Raw genomic sequence first — 22,684 nt, forward strand, 5'->3', positions numbered from 1 at the left:
ACCCCAGTGAGGGTGACACCCCAGAATAGGTGACATCCCCAATGAGGGTGATATCCTAACATTGGTGACATGCCAGTGAGAGTGACATCCCATCATAGGTGACATCCCTGTGAGGGTGACATCCCAGCATAGATGACATTCCAGCATAGGTGACATTCCAGCATAGGTGACATTCCAGCATGGGTGACATGCCAGTGAGAATGACACCCCAGCAAGGGTGACATCCCTGTGAGAGTGGCACCCCAGCACGGGTGACATCCCTTCAAGGGTGGCATTCTCAGACAGGTGACACCCCAGCATAGGTGACATCCCAGTCAGAATGACACCCCAGCATAGGTGACATCCTAACATGGGTGTCACCCCAGTGAGAGCGACACTCCAGCATAGGTGACATCCCCGTGAGGGTGACACCCCAGCACAGGTGACACCCCAGCACAGGTGACAGTGACACCTCGGTGACATCCCAGCACAGGTGACACCCCAGTGGGAGTGACATCTTAGGACAGGTGACATCCCAGCACAGGTGACACCCCAGTGAGGGTGACATCCCAGCACGGGTGTCATCCTAGCACAGGTGTCATCCTAGCATAGGTGACATCCTAGCAAGGGTGGCATCCTAACGTAGGTGACATCCCGGCACGGGTGACACCCCAGCACAGGGCCCATCCCGGGGACACCGAGGGGATCATGGGGACCGAAGGGAACAGAGGGGACCGAGGGGATTTCGGGGACCGAGGGGATCTCAGGGACTGAAGGAACCGAGGAGGTCGCAGGGATCTCTGTGACCGGGGGACCTTGGTGACCGAGGAGACCGAGGGGAACGGAGGGAGTCGCGGGGACCACGGGGATGTCGGGGACCGGAGGGATGTCGGGGACCGAGGGGATTGGGGGACCGGGGGCATGTCGGGGACCGAGGGAATGTCGGGGACCGAGGGGATGTCGGGGACCGAGGGGATGTCATCGAGGGGATCGTGGGGACCGAGGGGATGTCATCGGGGGGACCGGGGGGATGTCATCGGTGGGACCGCGGGGATGTCATCGGGGGGACCGAGGGGATGTCATCGGGAGGACCGGGGGGATGTCATCGGGAGGACCGGGGGGATGTCATCGGTGGGACCGAGGGGATGTCATCGGGGGGACCGAGGGGATGTCATCGGGGGGACTGGGGGGATGTCATCGGTGTGACCGCGGGGATGTCATCGGGGGGATCGTGGGGACCGGGGGGATGTCATCGGTGGGACCGGGGGGATGTCATCGGGGGGACCGGGGGGATGCCATCGGGGGGACCGGGGGGATGTCATCGGGGGGACCGGGGGGATGCCATCGGGGGGACCGGGGGGATGCCATCGGGGGGACCGGGGGGATGTCATCGGGGGGACCGCGGGGACCGGGGGGATGTCATCGTGGGGACCGGGGGGATGCCATCGGGGGGACCGGGGGGATGTCATCGGTGGGACCGGGGGGATGTCACCGGTGGGACCGGGGGGATGTCACCGGGGGTCCCGGGGGGATGTCACCGGGGGTCCCGGGTCCAGCCGCGCTCCCGCCGCCCCGCGCGCACCTGCCTCCCGCGGGGAGCCGCGCATGCGGCGCGCACCACCCCGCCCCAGCCCGCGGGGGGGCCGGCGGCCGGAGCGGGCGCGTTTACACGGGGGCCGAGGGGGGCGGCATCGGCGCGTGTCCCCCCCCCACCCCCCCGGCAGGAGTGGTCTCTTCCTCGCGCTCTATTTAAGGCGCGCCGCTGCCGCACCGCCGGCTCCGGCGCGGAGGAGCAGCGCAGGGAGCAGCGCCCGCCGCCCGCGCTGCGGCTCGGATCGCGCCGGCCCGCGGGCTCCCGCCGCCTCCCGCCGCCTCCCGCCGCCGCCGCCATGCAGCCGCCCGCCCTCCGCACCCTCCTGCTCGTCGCCTGCTTCGCCAGCGCCCGGGGAAACCTCTCCCGCGACGGTGAGTGGCGGCACCGCGAGCGCGACGAGCGGCGTCCCCATCCCCGCCGCGAACCGTGCGGTGACGCCGGGGAACCGAGCGACAGGTGCGGGCGGCGGCGGCGGCGCCGTTATGTGGGTCAGGCAGGTGCCGCCCGCCCCGCCCCGCCCGGCCCTCGGGGCCCGCCCCGCCGCCGCCCGCGGGCGCGGCTCCCCGGGGCGGCCGGCGGGGCTCAAGGTCACGGCGGCGCCGGTGCTGCCCGTCGTGTCCCGCCGGGGCCGCGGCGGAACGTTCCAGACAGGCCCCGCCGGGCGGCGGCGGCGGCGCTCGGCCCCTCCCGGCGCTGCCCGCGGGGCGGGGGAGGGCGGCGGAGGAGGAGGATGGAGAATCCCCGGTGGTGGCGGAGATGCGCGGGGACACCGCGGAGGGGCGGATGGAGCCGCCCGGGTACCGGCGGGGATATCCGAACCGGGGCGGATGGAGCCGCCTGGGTACCGGCGGGGAGGATGGAGCCGCCCGGGTACCGGCGGGGCGGATGGAGCCGCCCGGGTACCGGCGGGGAGGATGGAGCCGCCCGGGTACCGGCGGTGACATCCGAGCCGCGCTGGGGCGGCTCCCGGTGCCTCCGGTGGGAGCCGCCGCCTCCCCCCGGGATGAGCGGAGGGGGGGCTCGGCGGCGGCGGCCGCTCCCCGGTCCCGCCGGGATGCTCGCCAGACAAAGCCCCGGTTCACCGGGGGTTCCGTCCCTCATCGCTCCCGGTGGCTCGGAGCCGCCGTGCCTTGTCTGGCTGACGGCGGCTCCGTTCGCCGTGTCGGGAGTCGCCTGTCGCGACAGAAGCGATGCCGCTGCGTGTGTTTGGGTGGGGAGGGCTGGGCTGGAGCCGCCGTGCGGGGTTTGGGGGTGCTGGGGGTGCTCTGTCCCCATCCCTGCGGAGCTGGGGGTGCTCCGTCCCCATCCCTGCGGAGCTGGGGGTGCTCCGTCCCCATCCCTGCGGAGCTGGGGGTGCTCCAGCCCCGTCCCTGCGGAACTGGGGGTGCTCCATCCTCATCCCTGCGGAGCTGGGGGTGCTCTGTCCCCATCCCTGCGGAGCTGGGGGTGCTCCATCCTCATCCCTGCGGAGCTGGGGGTGCTCCAGCCCCATCCCTGCGGAGCTGGGGGTGCTCCATCCTCATCCCTGAGGAACTGGGGGTGCTCTGTCCCCGTCCCTGAGGAGCTGGGGGTGCTCCAGCCCCATCTCTGAGGAACTGGGGGTGCTCCAGCCCCATCCCTGCGGAACTGGGGGTGCTCCATCCTCATCCCTGCGGAGCTGGGGGTGCTCCAGCCCCGTCCCTGCGGAACTGGGGGTGCTCCATCCTCATCCCTGCGGAACTGGGGGTGCTCCATCCCCATCCCTGCGGAACTGGGGGTGCTCCATCCCCATCCCTGCGGAACTGGGGGTGCTCCAGCCCCGTCCCTGCGGAACTGGGGGTGCTCCATCCTCATCCCTGAGGAGCTGGGGGTGCTCCATCCTCATCCCTGAGGAACTGGGGGTGCTCCATCCTCATCCCTGAGGAACTGGGGGTGCTCCAGCCCCATCCCGGTGGAGCTGGGGGTGCTCCATCCTCATCCCTGAGGAGCTGGGGGTGCTCCAGCCCCATCCCTGCGGAACTGGGGGTGCTCCATCCTCATCCCTGAGGAACTGGGGGTGCTCCATCCTCATCCCTGAGGAGCTGGGGGTGCTCCAGCCCCATCCCTGCGGAACTGGGGGTGCTCCAGCCCCGTCCCTGCAGAGCTGGGGGTGCTCCATCCTCATCCCTGAGGAACTGGGGGTGCTCCATCCTCATCCCTGAGGAGCTGGGGGTGCTCCAGCCCCATCCCTGCGGAGCTGGGGGGGGGTCGAGGGTCCCGAGGGCTGTGCCGGGTGGGAGGTGACACGGTGGGGACAGGGGCTGAGCCCACGGGGCGCCCCCGCACCCATCTCCGTTGCTGTCACAGCCTCTGGGGGCTGGTGGCTGCGTTCCCATCCACGAATCCCGGGGGTTTGTGCTGCTTTTGGCCACGGTCCTCCCACGGAAGAGTCATTTGGGTGTGGGTGATGCTCAGCCTGGGGGGTGGCCGTGACCCGGAGCTGCCCTGGGACAGGACACAGCCCGGATGGTGACACTGCAAGATTTCCTCCCGGGCTGGCCTCTGCTTTGGCCCAACCCTGACCACCAGCGGCACAGCTGGGCAAACAGATCCCCCCAAAAAAAGAAAAAAAAATCCCTTAGGAGCAGAGGAGATGCTTGGAACGGAGTTGTCGTGTTTTCACGGTCGGTGCCATCCCCTGTGCTGGGGCAGAGGGATGGAGTCTCCTCCTTGGAGAAGGTTCCTCCAGAGCTCCACGACGGCCGGGGCAGGGTGTGGAGGAACCCCTGGAAGCCCCCCAGGCCCAGCTCCTGCACAAGAGGACCCTGTCTGAGCTCTTGGCCGCCGTTGTGCTGCCGTCGGCACATTCGGCTGTTTGGGCTGCTGCGTGGTTGTCCTTGTGTGAGGAGCATTCTCTCGCGGCGGGGTTATTCCACTCGGCAGTTGTGTAACCCTTTTGTTTGGACAATGCCCTGGGAGGCCAAAACCAGATCTTTTGGGGCTGGTTTTTGTTGTTTTTTTTTTTCCCCGGGGCACTGGAGGACACGGGAAGGTTTGCAGAGATGCAGGTTCAGGGCGATGTCCCTGTCCTGCAGGGTGAGTTTTTATTTCTGGAGCTTTCTGCTTGGCCAGACCACCCAGAGAAGATCCTGTGGCCTGAGGAGATGTCCTGCCCGTGTGGGATGGGGCTTTTGTCATGCCCAGGTGACATCTGCAGGTCCAAACCCTTTTTTTGGATAATGCCCTAGGTAGGAGGCCACCACGAGCCAAAACCAGATCATTTGGGGCTGTTTTTGGTTGGTTTTTTCCCCTGGGGCCCTGGAGGACACGGGAAGGTTTGCAGAGGGGCAGGTTCAGGGCGATGTCCCTGTCCTGCAGGGTGAGTTTTTATTTCTGGAACTTTCTGCTTGGCCAGACCACTTGGAGAAGCTCCTTTGGCCTGAGGAGATGTCCTGCTGTTGGGGCAGCTGGCTCCCAACCTGCCCTGCCCCTGTGGGATGGGGCTTTTGGCATGCCCAGGTGACATCTGCAGGTCCAAACCCTTTTTTTGGACAATGCCCTGAGATTACTCAGGACTGTTTTTTTCCTTGGGGGACTGGAGGACATGGGGGGATGTCCTCAGCCTGCTGAGATGAGGCAGGTTCAGGGTGGTTTTTTATTTCTGGAGCTCTCCGCTTGGCCAGGCCACCCAGAGAAGATCCTTTGGCCTGAGAAGATGCCCTGCCCATGTGGGATGGGGCTTTTTCCATCCCCAACCTCCAAGAAAATGACATCTACAGGTCCAAACCCATTTTTTGGACAATACCTTGGGATTACTTAGGACTGTCTTTTACCTTGGAGCACTGGAGGACATGGGGAGATGTCCTCAGCCTGCTGAGATGAGGCAGCTTCAGGACATTGTCTGTGTCCTGCAGGGTGATTTTTTATTTCTGGAGCTTTCTGCTGGACCAGGCCACCCACGGAAGCTCCTGTGGCCTGAGGAGATGCCCTGCCCATGTGGGATGGGGTTCCACGGGAATTATTCCATCCCCAACGTCCAAGACAGTGACATCTGCAGGTCCAAACCCTTTATTTACACAATGCCCTGGGATTACTCAGGACTGTTTTTTACCTTGGAGCACTGGAGAACATGAGGAGACGCCCTGCCACCTCCCAGCCTGCCCTGCCCATGTTGGGATGGGGTTCCACGGGAATCTTTCCATCCCCAACCTCCGAGCAGGTGCCACCTGCCTGTCCTGCTGGAATGTGGGAGAGCCCAGGGCCGTGGTGGCAGGCTGCTGCTGTCTGGAGCAGCAGGATCCTTTGCTCGGCGCTTTTCCTGGTGCTTTTCCCCCAAGGAATTCGTTCCCGGTGCCGTCCGGGCTCTCCGTATGCTCCCAGCGCTCGTGCCAGCGGCAGCCCTGGCACTGGCAGCCCTGGTGAGGCCCAGGAAAGGAGGGAGGGAGGGAGGGCGACCTCTCTGCATCCCTCCCTACCTGCCTGGCCTGATTTTGGATGATTCGGATCAGCTGCCTGGGGGGAGAGGAGCCGTTCCAGGGCTCAGGCAGAAGGGAGGGAGCGGAGCATCCCAGGAATCCTGCACTCAGCTCAACAGGCAAGGCTGGATTTTGGGACAAAGCCCCGGGATCAGGCTCTGCAGAGGTGCCCAGACGGTGAGGGATGTGCTGGCACCGCTGCCAGGACAGGAATTCTGCCTCAGGCCTGGCACGGCCAAACCCTTTTTGGTGCCGTTTGCAGAGGAGAAATCCCAAAGGAACGGGGTGATACACGAGCTGAGCATCTCCAGGTGTGGGAAAAGGGGAAAAAAAAGCCCTTTTTGGCCAGGATTGCCTGCCTGGGAGCTCTCCTGCCCACAAGCTGCTGCCTCTCCTCCCCGTGCCCAACTGATGGGATCACCAGAGGAACCGGAGGCGACCTGACCCCGTCCGGTGCCAATTTTGGGGCGTTTCGTGCCCGTCCTGGTCCCTGCCAGGAGGAGGAGGAGGAGCAGGGCAGGGTGTGGTGGTGCCAGCTGGGAGCTCAGTGGGCTCTGCTGGTGCCCGTGGGTTTGTTCTGCCGTGCCAGGCTCTGGCTTGGCACTGCCCGCTCTCCTCCTGAGCTGCTTTCCCAGCCCTGCTGATGCCTTGGCTGGTCCTGCACAGATGGAGCGGAATCCTCCTCGATTCGGCTCTTCACCGAGGCCTGGAGGGTGCTGGCAGCTCTGTGACACCCCCACGGTCAGATGGACCTCCTCCTCCTCCTCCTCCTCCTCCTCCTCCTCCTCCTCCTCCTCCTCCTCCTCCTCCTCCTCCTCCTCCTCCTCCTCCTCCTCCTCCTCCTCCTCCTCCTCCTCCTCCTCCTCCTCCTCCTCCTCCTCCTCCTCCTCCTCCTCCTCCTCCTCCTCCTCCTCCTCCTCCTCCTCCCAGTTACTGGGTCAGCTCAGCTTGAACCATCTGGTCCAGTTCTGGTCACTCTGTTCATGGCCAGCAGAGCCTTCATCGGGTGGAGACCAGCGGAGTCTTCATCGAGTAGAAACCAGCAGAGTCTTCATCGGGTGGTGATGCCAGGCTGGGTGTGACCCTCTCAGATGGATCTGCTGTTCTTCTTCCTCCTCCTCCTCCTCTTCCTCCTCCTCCTCTTCCTCCTCCTCCTCCTCCTCCTCCTCCTCCTCCCAGTTACTGGGTCAGCTCAGCTTGAACCATCTGGTCCAGTTTGGCCACTGCTCGTGGCCAGCAGAGTCTTCATCGAGTAGAAACCAGCAGAGTCTTCATCGGGTGGTGATGCCAGGCTGGGTGTGACCCTCTCAGATGGATCTGCTGCTCTTCCTCCTCCTTCTCCTCCTCCTCTTCATCCTAGTTCAAGCTCAGCTTGAACCATCTGGTCCAGTTCTGGGCACTCTGCTCGTGGCCAGCAGAGCCTTCATCGGGTGGAGACCAGCGGAGTCTTCATCGCGTGGAGACCAGCGGAGTCTTCATCGCGTGGTGATGCCAGGCTGGGTGTGACCCTCTCAGATGGATCTGCTGCTCTTCCTCCTCCTCCTCCTCCTCATCCCAGTTCAAGCTCAGCTTGAACCATCTGGTCCAGTTTGGCCACTCTGTTCGTGGCCAGCAGAGTCTTCATCGGGTGGAGACCAGCAGAGTCTTCATCGCGTGGTGATGCCAGGCTGGGTGTGACTTATTAAAAAATCTGGATATTGATCTGGTACCGATATCCAACTGTGACACAAAAACTCTCGAACAGTTTAAAGTTACAAAGTGTGTGTTTATTGTGTTTATTGTGTTTATTGTGTTTATTGTGTTTATTGTGTGTGGGATCACTCCCAAATCCACACTGCACCTTCCAGGTGATTACAGAGCTCTTTTATCCACCCAAGTATTGAATACCCAAAAATACAAATAAATATTCATCATTTTGGTACATCCCCTTCCTCTCTTCGTACGCTAATCATTTCAAAAGCCATTCAGCATAAAATTTATTCCTTGAAAAGAGTCCCTTTCATGGAGAGGGGTCCCAAAATGAGGAAGTCAATGAAGTCTTCCTCCTTCTGACCTTTCTACCTTTTTAATGTAAATATGACAAGTGAACTCTTGGTAGAACTCCCATTCCTTGTCTTCAATTGGTTTCAGGACAGAGGAGACCAACAATTGTATTAAGTTCCTAAAATCTATTTGTCAATTTATATTCTTCATCATAATTTCTTCATTATATTCCTCGTTATAAACCCAGCTAACTCAACATTGTGCTGCCAAACAATCCATTCTTAGTTAACTCCTAACTCTTAACTTCATCAAGGCCTACTCGTTTATTATTATTATTATTTTAATTAACTCGAGTGAGCCTTATTTCTGACTAAAATCTTAGTTAGATTTTAAATCCCTTCAAGTTTACGTGGTGCTGCTCAGGTTTTCTGGGACCCCCACACAGACCCTGGGGAGATGTCCCAGAGCTGGGATGTTTTCTGGAGATGTTCCAGAGTTTTGGGATGTTTTCTGGAGATGTTCCAGAGTTTTGGGATGTTTTTTGGAGATGTTCCAGAGTTTTGGGATGTGCTTTGAGATTCTGCACTGGTGTCCAGAGCTGGACCCTCAAACACCTTGGTGAGATGTTTCCAGAGTTTTGGGATGTTTTTTGGAGATGTTCCAGAGTTTTGGGATGTTTTTTGGAGATGTTCCAGAGTTTTGGGATGTTTTTTGGAGATGTTCCAGAGTTTTGGGATGTTCTTTGGGGTGTCTGGGTGTCCACAGACACCTTATTTGGTGTCCACACAGACCCTGGGGTGATGTCCCAGAGCTGGGATGTTTTCTGGAGATGTTCCAGAGTTTTGGGATGTGCTTTGGAGATGTTCCAGAGTTTTGGGATGTGCTTTGGGATTCTGCACTGGTGTCCACAGCTGGAACCCCACAAACCCCAGGGAGATGTTTCCAGAGTTTTGGGATGTTTTTTGGAGATGTCCCAGAGCTGGGATGTGCTCTGGAGATGTTCCAGAGTTTTGGGATGTTTTTTGGAGACGTTCCAGAGTTTTGGGATGTTCTTTGGGGTGTCTGGGTGTCCACAGACACCCTGGGGAGACGTTCCAGAACTGGGATTTGCTTTGGGGTGTCTGCTTTGGTGTCCACACAGACCCTGGGGAGATGTTCCAGAGTTTTGGGATGTTTTTGGAGATGTTCCAGAGTTTTGGGATGTGCTTTGGGATTCTGCACTGGTGTCCACAGCTGGAACCCCACAAACCCCAGGGAGATGTTTCCAGAGTTTTGGGATGTTTTTTGGAGATGTTGCCAGAGTTTTGGGATGTGCTTTGGAGATGTTCCAGAGTTTTGGGATGTGCTTTGAGATGTCTGCACTGGTGTCCAGAGCTGGACCCTCAAACACCTTGGGGAGATGTTTCCAGAGTTTTGGGATGTTTTTTGGAGATGTTCCAGAGTTTTGGGATGTGCTTTGGAGATGTTCCAGAGTTTTGGGATGTTCTTTGGGGTGTCTGGGTGTCCACAGACACCTTATTTGGTGTCCACACAGACCCTGGGGAGATGTCCCAGAGCTGGGATGTTTTCTGGAGATGTTCCAGAGTTTTGGGATGTGCTTTGGGGTGTCTGGATGTCCACAGACACCCTGGGGAGACGTTCCAGAGCTGGGATTTGCTTTGGGGTGTCTGCTTTGGTGTCCACACACACCATGGGGAGATGTTCCAGAGTTTTGGGATGTGCTTTGGAGATGTTCCAGAGTTTTGGGATGTTTTTGGAGATGTTCCAGAGTTTTGGGATGTGCTTTGAGATGTCTGCACTGGTGTCCAGAGCTGGACCCTCAAACACCTTGGGGAGATGTTCCAGAGTTTTGGGATGTTTTTGGAGATGTTCCAGAGTTTTGGGATGTGCTCTGGAGATGTTCCAGAGTTTTGGGATGTTTTTTGGAGATGTTCCAGAGTTTTGGGTGTGCTTTGGGGTGTCTGGGTGTCCACAGACACCCTGGGGAGATGTTCCAGAGTTTTGGGATGTTTTTGGAGATGTTCCAGAGTTTTGGGATGTGCTTTGGAGATGTTCCAGAGTTTTGGGATGTTTTTGGAGATGTTCCAGAGTTTTGGGATGTGCTTTGGGCTGTCTCCTGGTGCCCGGAGCTGCAGCTCCTCCTCCTCCTCCCTCCTGCTGCCCCCAGGGTCCTGCTCCGACACCATGAGGAGATGGATCCAGATGTGCTCCAGAGGTGCTCCAGATGTGCTCCAGAGGTGCTCCAGCCTCAGCTGCTGCTGCTCTGAGCATCCCTGAACCCCTGCAGCCTCTCCGCTCCATTTTACCTCTCCAAGCCTCACCAATTTTGGTTTTTGGTGCATTTTTTTTGGTCTCCCTGTGGTTCTGGGCGCTCCAAAATTCGCAGAACCTTCAGCAGCAGCAGCAGAGGTGACCTGCTGGCCCCACAGCTGGCGCGGAGACATTCCTGGCCGGTTTTTTGGGACGTGGGCAGCCTCCAGGACCTGCTGGAATGGCTGGTGGTGCCTTTAGGTCGGACACTTGGAAAATCCATCTTTTCCCCCAGAGGGTGGTGGAGCACCGAGGAAGCTCCGCAGGGAATGACCACGTTCCCAAAGCTGCTGGAGCTCCAGGAGAACTTGGCCAAGCCGGGATTCTCGGGGTGTCTTCTCCACTCCGGCCATTCCACGATTTTATTTTTGGCAGGAGAGGAGCAGAGCTGCCAGAGCCTCCCCGAGTTTTATTTCAAAATAAAAAATCCTCTCGCGCAGCCTGGAGCACGTTTTGGGTGGGGTGACAACGGCTCAGGACCTCGAGGTGCCTTCAGGGCCACCCAACCCTTTCTGCCAGGGCGTCGTTTGGGCAGGGAGATCCTTAAAAAAACCAGAATTGTCAAGGAAAAAAAAAATAAATAAAATAAAAATAAAGCACGGAGCTGGTTTCCCTTGGCAACAGCCGTGCTGGAGATTGGCCTTAGGGTAGGAGCTAAAAACCCACTGGAAAATTGGAATTTTTGGCTCCTGAGAGGAGGAGGGCGCTGGCACAGGGGTCACCCTCGGTGCCCCCAGGTTTTGGGGGAATTTTCTCTTTTTTTGGGACAAGCAGGGTGCCTGTGGGATTTGGGGTGGCTCAGAATTTTGGTTTTTTTTTGGTTTTTTTTTCCCTGTGTTCTGCTCCCCCCCTCTCAGAGCTCAGGGTGTGAGCAGCTGGCTCGTGGCTCCCTGGAGTCAGGGAATGCTGATTTCCAGGGAATTCCTCTGGGATTTGGGATTTAGGGTGAAATGATTTAATGTGGGAAGTGTCCTCTTGCTGTTCTCCTTCCCAGGAATGTTCATTGACAGGGAATTCTCATTTAAAATTGGGAATTTGGGGTTTGGGGTGAAATGATTTAATGTGGGAAGTGTCCTCTTGCTGTTCCCCTTCCCAGAAATGTTCATTTACAGGGAATTTCTCTGGAATTTGGGGTTTGGGGTGAGGATATTTCATGTGGGAAGGTGTGAGGCCCCTGGAATCAGGGAATTCTCATTTAAAATTGGGAATTTGGGGTGAGGATATTTTATTTGGGAAGGTGTGAATTCCCTGGAGTCAGGGAATTCTCATTTAAAATTGGGAATTTGGGGTGGGGATATTTTATTTGGGAAGGTGTGAATTCCCTGGAATCAGGGAATTCTCATTTAAAATTGGGAATTTGGGGTGAGGATATTTTATTTGGGAAGGTGTGAGGCCCCTGGAGTCAGGGAATTCTCATTTAAAATTGGGAATTTGGGGTGAGGATATTTTATTTGGGAAGGTGTGAGGCCCCTGGAGTCAGGGAATTCTCATTTAAAATTGGGAATTTGGGATTTGGGGTGAGGATATTTGATTTGGGAAGGTGTGAGGCCCCTGGAGTCAGGGAATTCTCATTTAAAATTGGGAATTTGGGATTTGGGGTGAGGATATTTTATTTGGGAAGGTGTGAATCCCCTGGATCTCCCAGCTCCCATCCCTGGCAGAGCCAAGCACACCCAGGGCTGTCGAATCCTGAATATTCCTCCACTTTTTCCCACTTTTCGGGAATATTTTCCATTCCTGTGGCTGTGGGGGCTGGAGGTGCAAAAGGTGGGAGCTGCCAGAAGGAAACTGAGGCACCAATGGAATTTTTGGATGGATTTATCCCCTCGGGGAGAGCAGAAATCCCCAAAATTCTGCATTTCCTGCGTCCTGGATGTTTTTTGGAGTCCTAAATGCTGAGAATTTCCAATTTTTGACCCCAAAAAGAGGGCTGCATTTAATGAAAGCCCGTCCTGGATCAACCTGGATCCTTCCCAGCTCCACTTTTCCCTCTGAGCCTGCTCCAGCATCTTCTCCCTGCCCGGATCTGCGTTTTTGGGGACGTTTTTGGGGAAAAAACCAACCTGGGAGTTGTGGGAGGAGCTCCCAGAGGGATGAGATGTCACAGCACCCAAAAAAGGAGCAGATTTCCCCTCTCCTGGGAAATCTGGAAGCTGCTCGTCTGCCTGGAAATTTGAGTTCTGGATATTCCAGATTGTGGATTCACACCCAGCGGGAAAAAAAAAATCAGCTTGCAAAAAAAAAAAAAGTAAAAAATAAAATAAAATAAAATAAAATAAAAAAAGGATGTGCACAGCAGATGTCGGAGGTTTCCCGATCTGTGGATTTGAAATTCCCACCCTGGCAGGGTTGATTCCTGCAGGGAAAAGTGGGGATGGAGCTGAGGAGGGAATTCCTGGGACATGGAAAAGTGCCGGGAGAGGAGGAAAAGGAGTTTTGGGAAAAACATCCGTGCCCGCGGGGATGAGCTGGAGATGTGTGGTGCTGAACCGGGAAAAGGAGGGAAGGGAGGGGGAAAATTTGGGAAAGGAGGAGGGAAAAATTGGGAAAGGAGGAGGGAAAATTTGGGAAAGGAGGAGGGAAAATTTGGGAAAGGAGGAGGGAAAATTTGGGAAAGGAGGAGGGAAATGAGAAGAGATTTTTTTGGGAAAAAAGGAGGGAAGGGAGAAGGGATTTATGGGAAAGAAAGAGGGAAAATTTGGGAAAGGAGGAGGGAAAATTTGGGAAAGGAGGAGGGAAAATTTGGGAAAGGAGGAGGGAAAGGAGAAGAGATTTTTCGGAAAGAAGGAGGGAAAATTTGGGAAAGGAGGAGGGAAATGAGAAGAGATTTTTTTGGGAAAAAAGGAGGGAAGGGAGAGGGGATTTTTGGGAAAGAAGAAGGAAAATTTTGGGAAAGAAGGAGGGAAATGAAAAATGGTTTTTGGGAAAGGAGGGAAATAAATAAGAAGGGATTTTTAGGAAAGAAGGAAAGAAATTTTGGGAAAGGAGGGAAAGGAGAAGGGGTTTTTGGGAAAGAAGGAGGGAAAATTTGGGAAAGAAGGAGGGAATTGAGAAGAGATTTTTTGGGAAAGAAGGAGAGAAAGGAGAAGGGATTTCTGGGAATGAAGGAGGGAAATTTTGGGAAAGAAGGAGGGAAATGAAAAATGGTTTTTGGGAAAAAGGAGAGAAGTTTTGGGAAAGGAGGGAAATGTCTCGGTTGGCTGGGGACAGCAAGTGACTTCTCTGGGAATGGTTTAAATCCCAAATTTGAGGTTTTTTCTTGAAAGGGTTTTAATCCCAGTTTGAGGCTCTAAGGGAAATTTTGAAAAAAAAAAAAAATCCCAAATTTGGGTTTTTTCTTGAAATTGATTTAATCCCAAATTTGAGGCTTCTCTGGAATTTATTTAAATCCCAAATTTGAGGCTTCTCTGGGAATGGATTTAATCCCAGTTTGAGGCTTCTCTGGAAATTATTTTAATCCCAAATTTGGGGATTCTCTGGGAATGGTTTTAATCCCAGTTTCCACGTGCAGAGAGCAGATTTTGGGGACACCCAGGGTTTCAATAATTCCATTTTTTTTTGTGCAGGGGGCACATTTTGGGGACAATAATTCCATTTTTTTTGTGCAGAGGGCACATTTTGAGGACAATAATCTCATTTTTTTTCTGCAGAGGGCACATTTTGAGGACAATAATCTCATTTTTTTTTCTGCAGGGGGCACATTTTCGGTAAGATAATTCCATTTTTTTGTGCAGGGGGCACATTTTGGGTAAGATAATTCCATTTTTTTGTGCAGAGGGCACATTTTGGTGACAATAATTCCATTTTTTTGTGCAGAGGGCACATTTTGGTGACAATAATTCCATTTTTTTGTGCAGAGGGCACATTTTGGTGACAATAATTCCATTTTTTTGTGCAGGGGGCACATTTTGGGTAAGATAATTCCATTTTTATGTGCAGGGGGCACATTTTGGGTAAGATAATTCCATTTTTATGTGCAGGGGGCACATTTTGGGGACAATAATCTCATTTTTTTTTCTGCAGAGGGCACATTTTGGGTAAGATAATTCCATTTTTTTGTGCAGAGGGCACATTTTGGGTAAGATAATTCCATTTTTTTGTGCAGAGGGCACATTTTGAGGACAATAATTCCATTTTTTTGTGCAGAGGGCACATTTTGGTGACAATAATTCCATTTTTTTGTGCAGGGGGCACATTTTGGGTAAGATAATTCCATTTTTATGTGCAGGGGGCACATTTTGGGTAAGATAATTCCATTTTTATGTGCAGGGGGCACATTTTGGGGACAATAATCTCATTTTTTTTTCTGCAGAGGGCACATTTTGGGTAAGATAATTCCATTTTTTTGTGCAGAGGGCACATTTTGGGTAAGATAATTCCATTTTTTTGTGCAGAGGGCACATTTTGAGGACAATAATTCCATTTTTTTGTGCAGGGGGCACATTTTGGTGACAATAATTCCATTTTTTTGTGCAGGGGGCACATTTTGGGTAAGATAATTCCATTTTTTTGTGCAGAGGGCACATTTTGGGTAAGATAATTCCATTTTTATGTGCAGGGGGCACATTTTGGGGACAATAATCTCATTTTTTTTCTGCAGAGGGCACATTTTGGGTAAGATAATTCCATTTTTTTTGTGCAGAGGGCACATTTTGGGTAAGATAATTCCATTTTTTGTGCAGAGAGCACATTTTGGGTAAGATAATTCCATTTTTTGTGCAGAGAGCCAGCCCACGACGTCGGATGAGACCGTGGTGGCCGGGGGCACGGTGGTGCTCAAGTGCCAGGTGGAAGATCCCGACGATTCCTCCCTGCAATGGTCCAACCCAGCCCAGCAGACCCTGTACTTCGGGGAGAAACGAGGTAAAATCACAACTGACTTGAGCTCAAAGCACAATTTGAGCTCAAATCCCAATTTATTGGAGCTCAAATCCCAATTTATTGGAGCTCAAATCCCAGTTTATTTGAGCTCAAATCCCAGTTTATTTGAGCTCAAATCCCAATTAGGGGTAAAATCCCCAATTTGAGGCAAAATCCCAATTCCAGCTAAAATTCCACAGTTGGGGGAAAAAAGAGGCAAAATTCCAATCCAAAGTAAAATCCCAGAGCTGGGGAAAAAAAATAAATAAAATTCCAGTTTCCATAGTTGGGGAAAAAGGTGAAATCCCAATTTGAGGTGAAATCCCAATTTGAGGTGAAATCCCAATTTGAGGTGAAATCCCACAGTTGGGAAAAAAGAGATAAAATTACAATTTCTTTTCCCTTTCTTTCTTTCCCCTGGTTTTTCCTCTTGTTTTTTTTTTCCCTGTTTTTTTTTTTTTTCCTGTATTTTTCCTTTGGTTTTTTTGGGTCTTTTTTTTTCCTTTTTTTTTCCCCTTTTTTTTTTTCTTTTTTCCTTTCTTTTCGTTTTTTTTTTCATTTTTTTCCTTTTTCCCCCCTTTTTTTCCTTTATTCCTTTTTTCCCTTTTTTTTCCTTTTTTCTCTTTCTTTTTTCCTTTTTTCCTTTTTTTTCCCTTTTTTTTCCTTTTTTCCCCTTTTTTCCCTTTTCTCCTTTTTTTTCTTTTTTTCCCTTTTTTCCCTTCTTTTTTCCTTTTTCCCTTCTTTTTTCCTTTTTTCCTTTTTTCCTTTTTTTTTCCTTTCTTTTCCTTTTTTTTCCCCTTTTTTCCCCCTTTTTTCCCATTTTTTTCTTTTTTTCCCTTTTTTTCCCTTTCTTTCCCCCTTTTTTCCTTTTTTCCCCCCTTTTCCCCTTTTTCCTTCTTTTTTCCTTTTTCTTTTTTCTCTTTCTTTTTTCTTTTTTTTTCCTGTTTCTTTTTCCTTTTTTCCCCATTTTTTCCCTTTTTTTTTTCCTTTTTCCTTTTTCTTTTTTCTTTTTCCTTCTTCCTTTTTTTCTCACTTTCCCCCCTTTTTTTCCCCTTTTTTTTCCTTTTTCTTTCTTTCTTTTTCCTTTTTCCCCCTTCTTTCCCCCTTTTTTTTCCTTTTCCTTTTTTCTGTTTTCTTTTTTCCTTTTCCTTTTTTTTCTTTTTCGTTTTCCCCCATTTTTTTTTTCCTTTTCCTTATTTTCTTTTTCCTTTTTCCCCCTTCTTTCCCCCTTTTTTTTCTTTTCCTTTTTTTCTGTTTTCTTTTTTCCTTTTCCTTTTTTTCCTTGTCCTTTTCCCCCATTTTTTTTTCCTTTTCCCCCTTTTTTTCCCCTTTTTTTTTCCTTTTCCTTTTTTTCTGTTTTCTTTTTTTTTTCCTGTTTCTTTTTCCTTTTTCCCCATTTTTCCCCCCATTTTTTCCCCTTTTTTTTCCTGTTTCTTTTTCCTTTTCCCCCATTTTCCCCCCCTTTTCCCCCCATTTTTTCCCCTTTTTTTCCTGTTTCTTTTTCCTTTTTCCCCCATTTTTCCCCCCTTTTCCCCCCATTTTTTCCCCTTTTTTTTCCTGTTTCTTTTTCCTTTTTCCCCATTTTTCCCATTTTCCCCCCCATTTTTCCCCTTTTTTCCCCTGTTTCTTTCCCCTTTCCCGTTTCCGCGCAGCGCTGCGGGATAACCGGATCCAGCTGGAGCGCTCCACGCCGCACGAGCTGACCATCAGCATCAGCGACGTGGCGCTGGCGGACGAGGGCGAGTACACGTGCTCCATCTTCACCATGCCCGTGCGCACCGCCAAGGCGCTGGTCACCGTGCTGGGTAGGGCGCCGAACGGCCCCGGGGACCCGAACATCCACGTGGACCAGAACATCCACGTGGACCAGAACATCCACATGGACCAGAACATCCAGATTGGCCCGAAAATCCATGTGGACCCGAAAATCCACATGGACCAGAAAATCCACATGGTCCTGAAAATCCAGATTGGCCCGAAAATCCACATTGACCCGAAAATCCACGTGGACCCAAACGTCCCTGTGGACCCGAAAATCCATGTGGACCCGAACATCCACATGGACCAGAACATCCAGATTGGCCCGAAAATCCATGTGGACCCGAAAATCCACATGGACCAGAAAATCCACATGGTCCTGAAAATCCAGATTGGCCCGAAAATCCACATTGACCCGAAAATCCACGTGGACCCAAACGTCCCTGTGGACCCGAAAATCCATGTGGACCCGAACATCCACATGGACCAGAACATCCAGATTGGCCCGAAAATCCACATTGTCCCAAACATCCACGTGGACCCGAACATCCACATGGTCCTGAAAATCCACATGGTCCCGAAAATCCAGATTGGCCCGAAAATCCATGTGGACCCGAAAATCCACATGGTCCTGAAAATCCAGATTGGCCCAAAAATCCATGTGGACCCGAAAATCCACATGGACCAGAACATCCACATGGTCCTGAAAATCCAGATTGGCCCGAAAATCCATGTGGACCCGAAAATCCACATGGACCAGAACATCCAGATTGGCCCGAAAATCCAGATTGGCCTGAAAATCCACATTGGCCCGAAAATCCACATTGTCCCAAACATCCACATGGACTCGAACATCCACATGGTCCTGAAAATCCAGATTGGCCCAAAAAATCCACGTGGACCCGAAAATCCACGTGGACCCGAAAATCCACGTGGACCCAAACGTCCCTGTGGACCCGAAAATCCATGTGGACCCGAACATCCACATGAACCCGAAAATCCAGATTGGCCCGAAAATCCAGATTGGCCCGAAAATCCACATGAACCCGAAAATCCACATTGTCCCAAACATCCACATGGACCCGAACATCCACATGGTCCTGAAAATCCACATTGGCCCAGAAAATCCATGTGGACCCAAAAATCCACGTGGACCAGAACATCCACATGGTCCTGAAAATCCACATTGGCCCAAAAATCCACATTGACCCGAAAATCCAGATTGTCCCGAGAATCCAGATTGTCCCGAAAATCCACATAGACCCGAACATCCACATTGGCCCGAAAATCCACACTGGGACAGCCTGGCTGCAGGATTGTCCCTAAAATCCAGATTGTCCCGAAAATCCAGATTGTCCTGAAAATCCACATTGGGACAGCCTGGCTGCAGGATTGTCCCTAAAATCCAGATTGTCCCTAAAATCCAGATTGTGTCACTCTTGTTAAAGGATTTCCCACTGTCCCTAAAGTCCAGACTGTTCCTAAAGTCTGGACTGTGCCACCCTGGCTAAAAGATTTCCCAGTGCCAGGAGCAGGATTTGGGATACCAGCACAGGATTTGGGATGGATTTGGGTTACCAGGTCAGGATTTGGGATGCCAGGGCAGGATTTGGGATGGATTTGGGGCAGCAGGGCAGGATTTGGGATGGATTTGGGATGCCAGGGCAGCATTTGGGATGGATTTGGGGTACCAGGGCAGGATTTGGGATGGATTTGGGATGCCAGGGCAGGATTTGGGATACCAGCACAGGATTTGGGGTGGATTTGGGATGCCAGGGCAGGATTTGGGATACCAGAACAAGATTTGGGATGGATTTGGGTTACCAGGTCAGGATTTGGGATGCCAGGGCAGGATTTGGGATGGATTTGGGGCACCAGGGCAGGATTTGGGATGGATTTGGGATGGATTTGGGATACCAGCTCAGCATTTGAGCACCTCCCAGATGCCACCCCCGTGCGCGTGCCCCGTTTTGGGGTGGCACTGCCCCCTCCCCTGGCACGTTTGGGATTGTTCCCCTCTCCCCGCAGGGATCCCGCAGAAGCCGCAGATCTTCGGGCACGAGCAGCCCATCGACGAGGAGAAGGTGGCACGGCTGCTGTGCCGCTCGTCCGGCAGCAAACCCGCGGCGCAGCTGCGCTGGAGGAAGGGCAACCGCGACATCAAGGGTGGGTGCCACCGGCACCGGGGTGGCACTGGCACCCCGGGGTGGCATTGTCATCGTGGGATGGGTGGCATTGTCATCGTGGGATGGGTGGCATTGACGCCGTGGGGTGGCATTGTCACCCCGGGGTGGCATTTTCATCATGGGATGGGTAGCACTGTCACCCCGGGGTGGCATTGTCACCATTGGATGGGTGACATTGTCACCATTGGATGGGTGGCATTGTCACCTTGGGGTGGGTGGCATTGTGACCGTGGGATGGCATTGTTGCTGTGGGATGGGTGGCACGGATGGGTGGCATTGTCGCCATGGGGTGGCATTGTCACTTGGGATGGGTGGCATTGTCACCGTGGGATGGATGGCATTGTCATTTGGGATGGGTGGCATTGATGCCGTGGCATGGCATTATGCTGTGGGATGGGTGGCAGGGATGAGCGGCATTGTCACCATGGGGTGGGTGGCATCGTGAAATGGGTGCCATTGTCACCCTGGGATGGCATTTTCATCATGGGATGGGTGGCATCACCATGGATGGCATTGTTGCTGTGGGATGGGTGGCAGGGATGGGTGGCATTGTCGCCATGGGGTGGCATTGGCACCAGGGTGGCATTTTCATCGTGGGATGGGTGTCATTGTCACCATGGGATGGGTGTCATTGTCACCATGGGATGGCACTGTCACCGTGGGGTGGCATTGTCACCATAGGGTGGGTGGCATTGTCGCTGTGGGATGGCATTGTCACCATGGGATGGGTGGCAGGGATGGGCGGCATTGTCACCATAGGGTGGGTGGCATTGTCACCATGGGTGGCATTGTCACCATAGGGTGGGTGGCATTGTCACCATGGGTGGCATTGTCACCATAGGGTGGGTGGCACTGTTGTTGTTTGTTATAATATAAAATATAAAGTAATAGAATGTGACATAATAAAATATAACATAGCATAATATAACATAGCAATATAACATAACATATTTTATTGTAATATATTATAATATAACTATTATATTTAAACGTAATATATGTTATAACATATTATAATAACATAATATAACATAATAGTATAACATAATATAATATAGTGTAGTATAATACAATGTAATATAATATAGTATAATATTGTGTTATATAATCTAGTGTAATATAATATCAGTGTAATTATATAAATATTATAATGCATTATGTATATAGTCTATATTAATATAACAGTACAAAAGGATAGAATTCTATATAATGTAATGTAATATAATATAATATAATATAATGTTATATCATATAATGTAATATAATATGGTGTAATATAATATAGTATAATATAATATAAATATAATTATATATTATTTTTTACTATTTATAATAAATATAGATAATATAATTTATTATGTATATAATCTCTAATACATTAATATAATATAGTACAAAATAATATAATAGAATTCTATATTATATAATATATTACATTACATTACATTGTACTGCATTACATTACATTACATTACCTTATATAAGGTATATGTAATATATAGTAGTTATAAAACTAAAACATAGAATATATAATATTATTATTATATTATAATTGTATAATATATTATATATAATAATATATCTTATTCTATAATATATATTAAATAACTTTCTAAACTAATATATGGAATTTCTCACTTATTTAAAAAATATTCTCATTTAAAACTATAGAAATGTAAATTTATGATTTTTCTGCTTAATGTCTGTGTATTGTATTTTTAAATTATAATATAATCATCATTTAATTATAATAGTTACAATACAATTATAAATTTATCGTTTCTCACTTATTTAATCATATTTTCATTTACAACCCTAGAAATGTAAATTTATGATTTTTCTGCTTAATGTCTCTGTGTTGTATTTTTAAATTATAATATAATCATCATATAATTATAATCGTTACAATCATGATACAGTTGTAATACATTTAAAATACAATTATGATAATATTTATAATTTCTCACTTACTTAAAGCATTTTCTCACAAGTCTAGAAATGTAAATTTATGATTTTTCTGCTTAATGTCTGTGTATTGTATTTTTACAATTATAATAATATAGTTATAATACATTTATAATACAGTTGTAATACAATTATAATGCAGTTTTAATGCAGTAATAATACAGTTATAATGCAGATTTATTGGAGTAATAATGCAATTATAATGCAGATATAATGCATTAATAATACATTAATAATGCAGTAATAATACCATTATAATGCGGTTTTAATGCAGTAATAATGCATTAATGATGCAGTAATAATAAAATTACAATACTATTATAATGCAGTAATAATACAATTATAATGCAGATGTAATGCAGTAATAATGCAGTAATAGTACAATTATAATGCAGAAATAATACAGTTATTAAGCAGATATAATTCAATTATAATGCAGTTATAATACAATTATAATGCAGATGTAATGCATTAATAATATATTAATAATGCAGTAATAATACAATTATAATGCAGATGTAATGCAGTAATAATGCAGTAATAGTACAATTATAATGCAGTAATAATACAGTTATAAAGCAGATATAATTCAATTATAATGCAGTTATAATACAATTATAATGCAGTAGTAATGCATTAATAATGAAGTAATAATACAGTTATAATGCAATTATTATGCAGTAATAATGCAATTATAATGCAGTTATAATACAATTATAATGCAGTTATAATACAATTATAATGCAGTAGTAATGCATTAATAATGCAGTAATAATACAGTTATAATGCAATTATTATGCAGTAATAATGCAATTATAATGCAGTTATAATACAATTATAATGCAGTAGTAATGCATTAATAATGCAGTAATAATACAGTTATAATGCAATTATTATGCAGTAATAATGCAATTATAATGCAGTTATAATACAATTATAATGCAGTAGTAATGCATTAATAATGCGGTAATAATACAGTTATCATGCAATTATTATGCAGTAATAATGCAATTATAATACAATTATAATGCAGTTATAATACAATTATAATGCAGTAGTAATGCATTAATAGTGCAGTAATAATACAGTTATAATGCAATTATTATGCAGTAATAATGCATTAATGATTCAGTAATAATACAATTCCAATACAAGTATAATAGAGATATAATTCATTAATAATACATTAATAATGCAGTAATAATCCAGTTATCATGCAATTATAATGCAGCAATAATATATTAATAGTGCAGTAATAATACAGTTATCATGCAATTATTATTTAATTTAATTATTATCCCCTGTCCCTGTCCCCGCAGACTCGGGCACCGAGGTGGTGGAGGACCCCAACGGCAAAACCTTCACGGTGACCAGCCGGGTGGAGTTCCGTGTCACCAAGGAGGACAACGAGGTGGAGGTCACCTGCACCGTGGACCACGAGTCCCTGCAGAACTCCGAGAGGTCGACCACGCAGAAGCTGCAGGTCCACTGTAGGTGGCAGGGGACATTTGGGTGGCACTGGACCTTCAGGGGACCCCACACGAGTTCTGTCCCCAAATCCTGTTTGTCCCCATCTCCCAGAGGTTCATCCCTGCATCTCTTCCCATCCTTGTCCC

At 49.8% G+C, this 22,684-nt stretch overlaps 1 protein-coding gene across 6 annotated transcripts in view; it reads left to right on the forward strand.

The window, feature by feature from the left end:
* The first annotated feature begins 1,759 nt into the window (after positions 1-1,759).
* LOC110471475 (cell adhesion molecule 3) overlaps positions 1,760-22,684 on the forward strand; it is a 38,714-nt gene continuing 17,789 nt past the window's right edge. For 5 of the 6 annotated variants that reach the window (XR_014950071.1, XR_014950072.1, XR_014950074.1 and 2 more), the window contains exons 1-5: positions 1,760-1,944; positions 15,022-15,162; positions 16,812-16,964; positions 18,946-19,083; positions 22,388-22,558. Coding sequence is in view for 2 of the 6 variants with exons in the window: in XM_077789408.2 (XP_077645534.1) it covers positions 1,869-1,944; positions 15,022-15,162; positions 16,812-16,964; positions 18,946-19,083; positions 22,388-22,558 (679 nt within the window). In the remaining 4 variants the exon portion in view is untranslated. The remainder of the gene's footprint in view (positions 1,945-15,021; positions 15,163-16,811; positions 16,965-18,945; positions 19,084-22,387; positions 22,559-22,684) is intronic. The other variant, XM_085560634.1, reaches the window with a different exon arrangement.

Source organism: Lonchura striata, chromosome 25 (genome assembly GCF_050655825.1).
Source record: "Lonchura striata isolate lonStrDom1 chromosome 25, ASM5065582v1, whole genome shotgun sequence".
Classification (NCBI taxonomy): domain Eukaryota; kingdom Metazoa; phylum Chordata; class Aves; order Passeriformes; family Estrildidae; genus Lonchura; species Lonchura striata.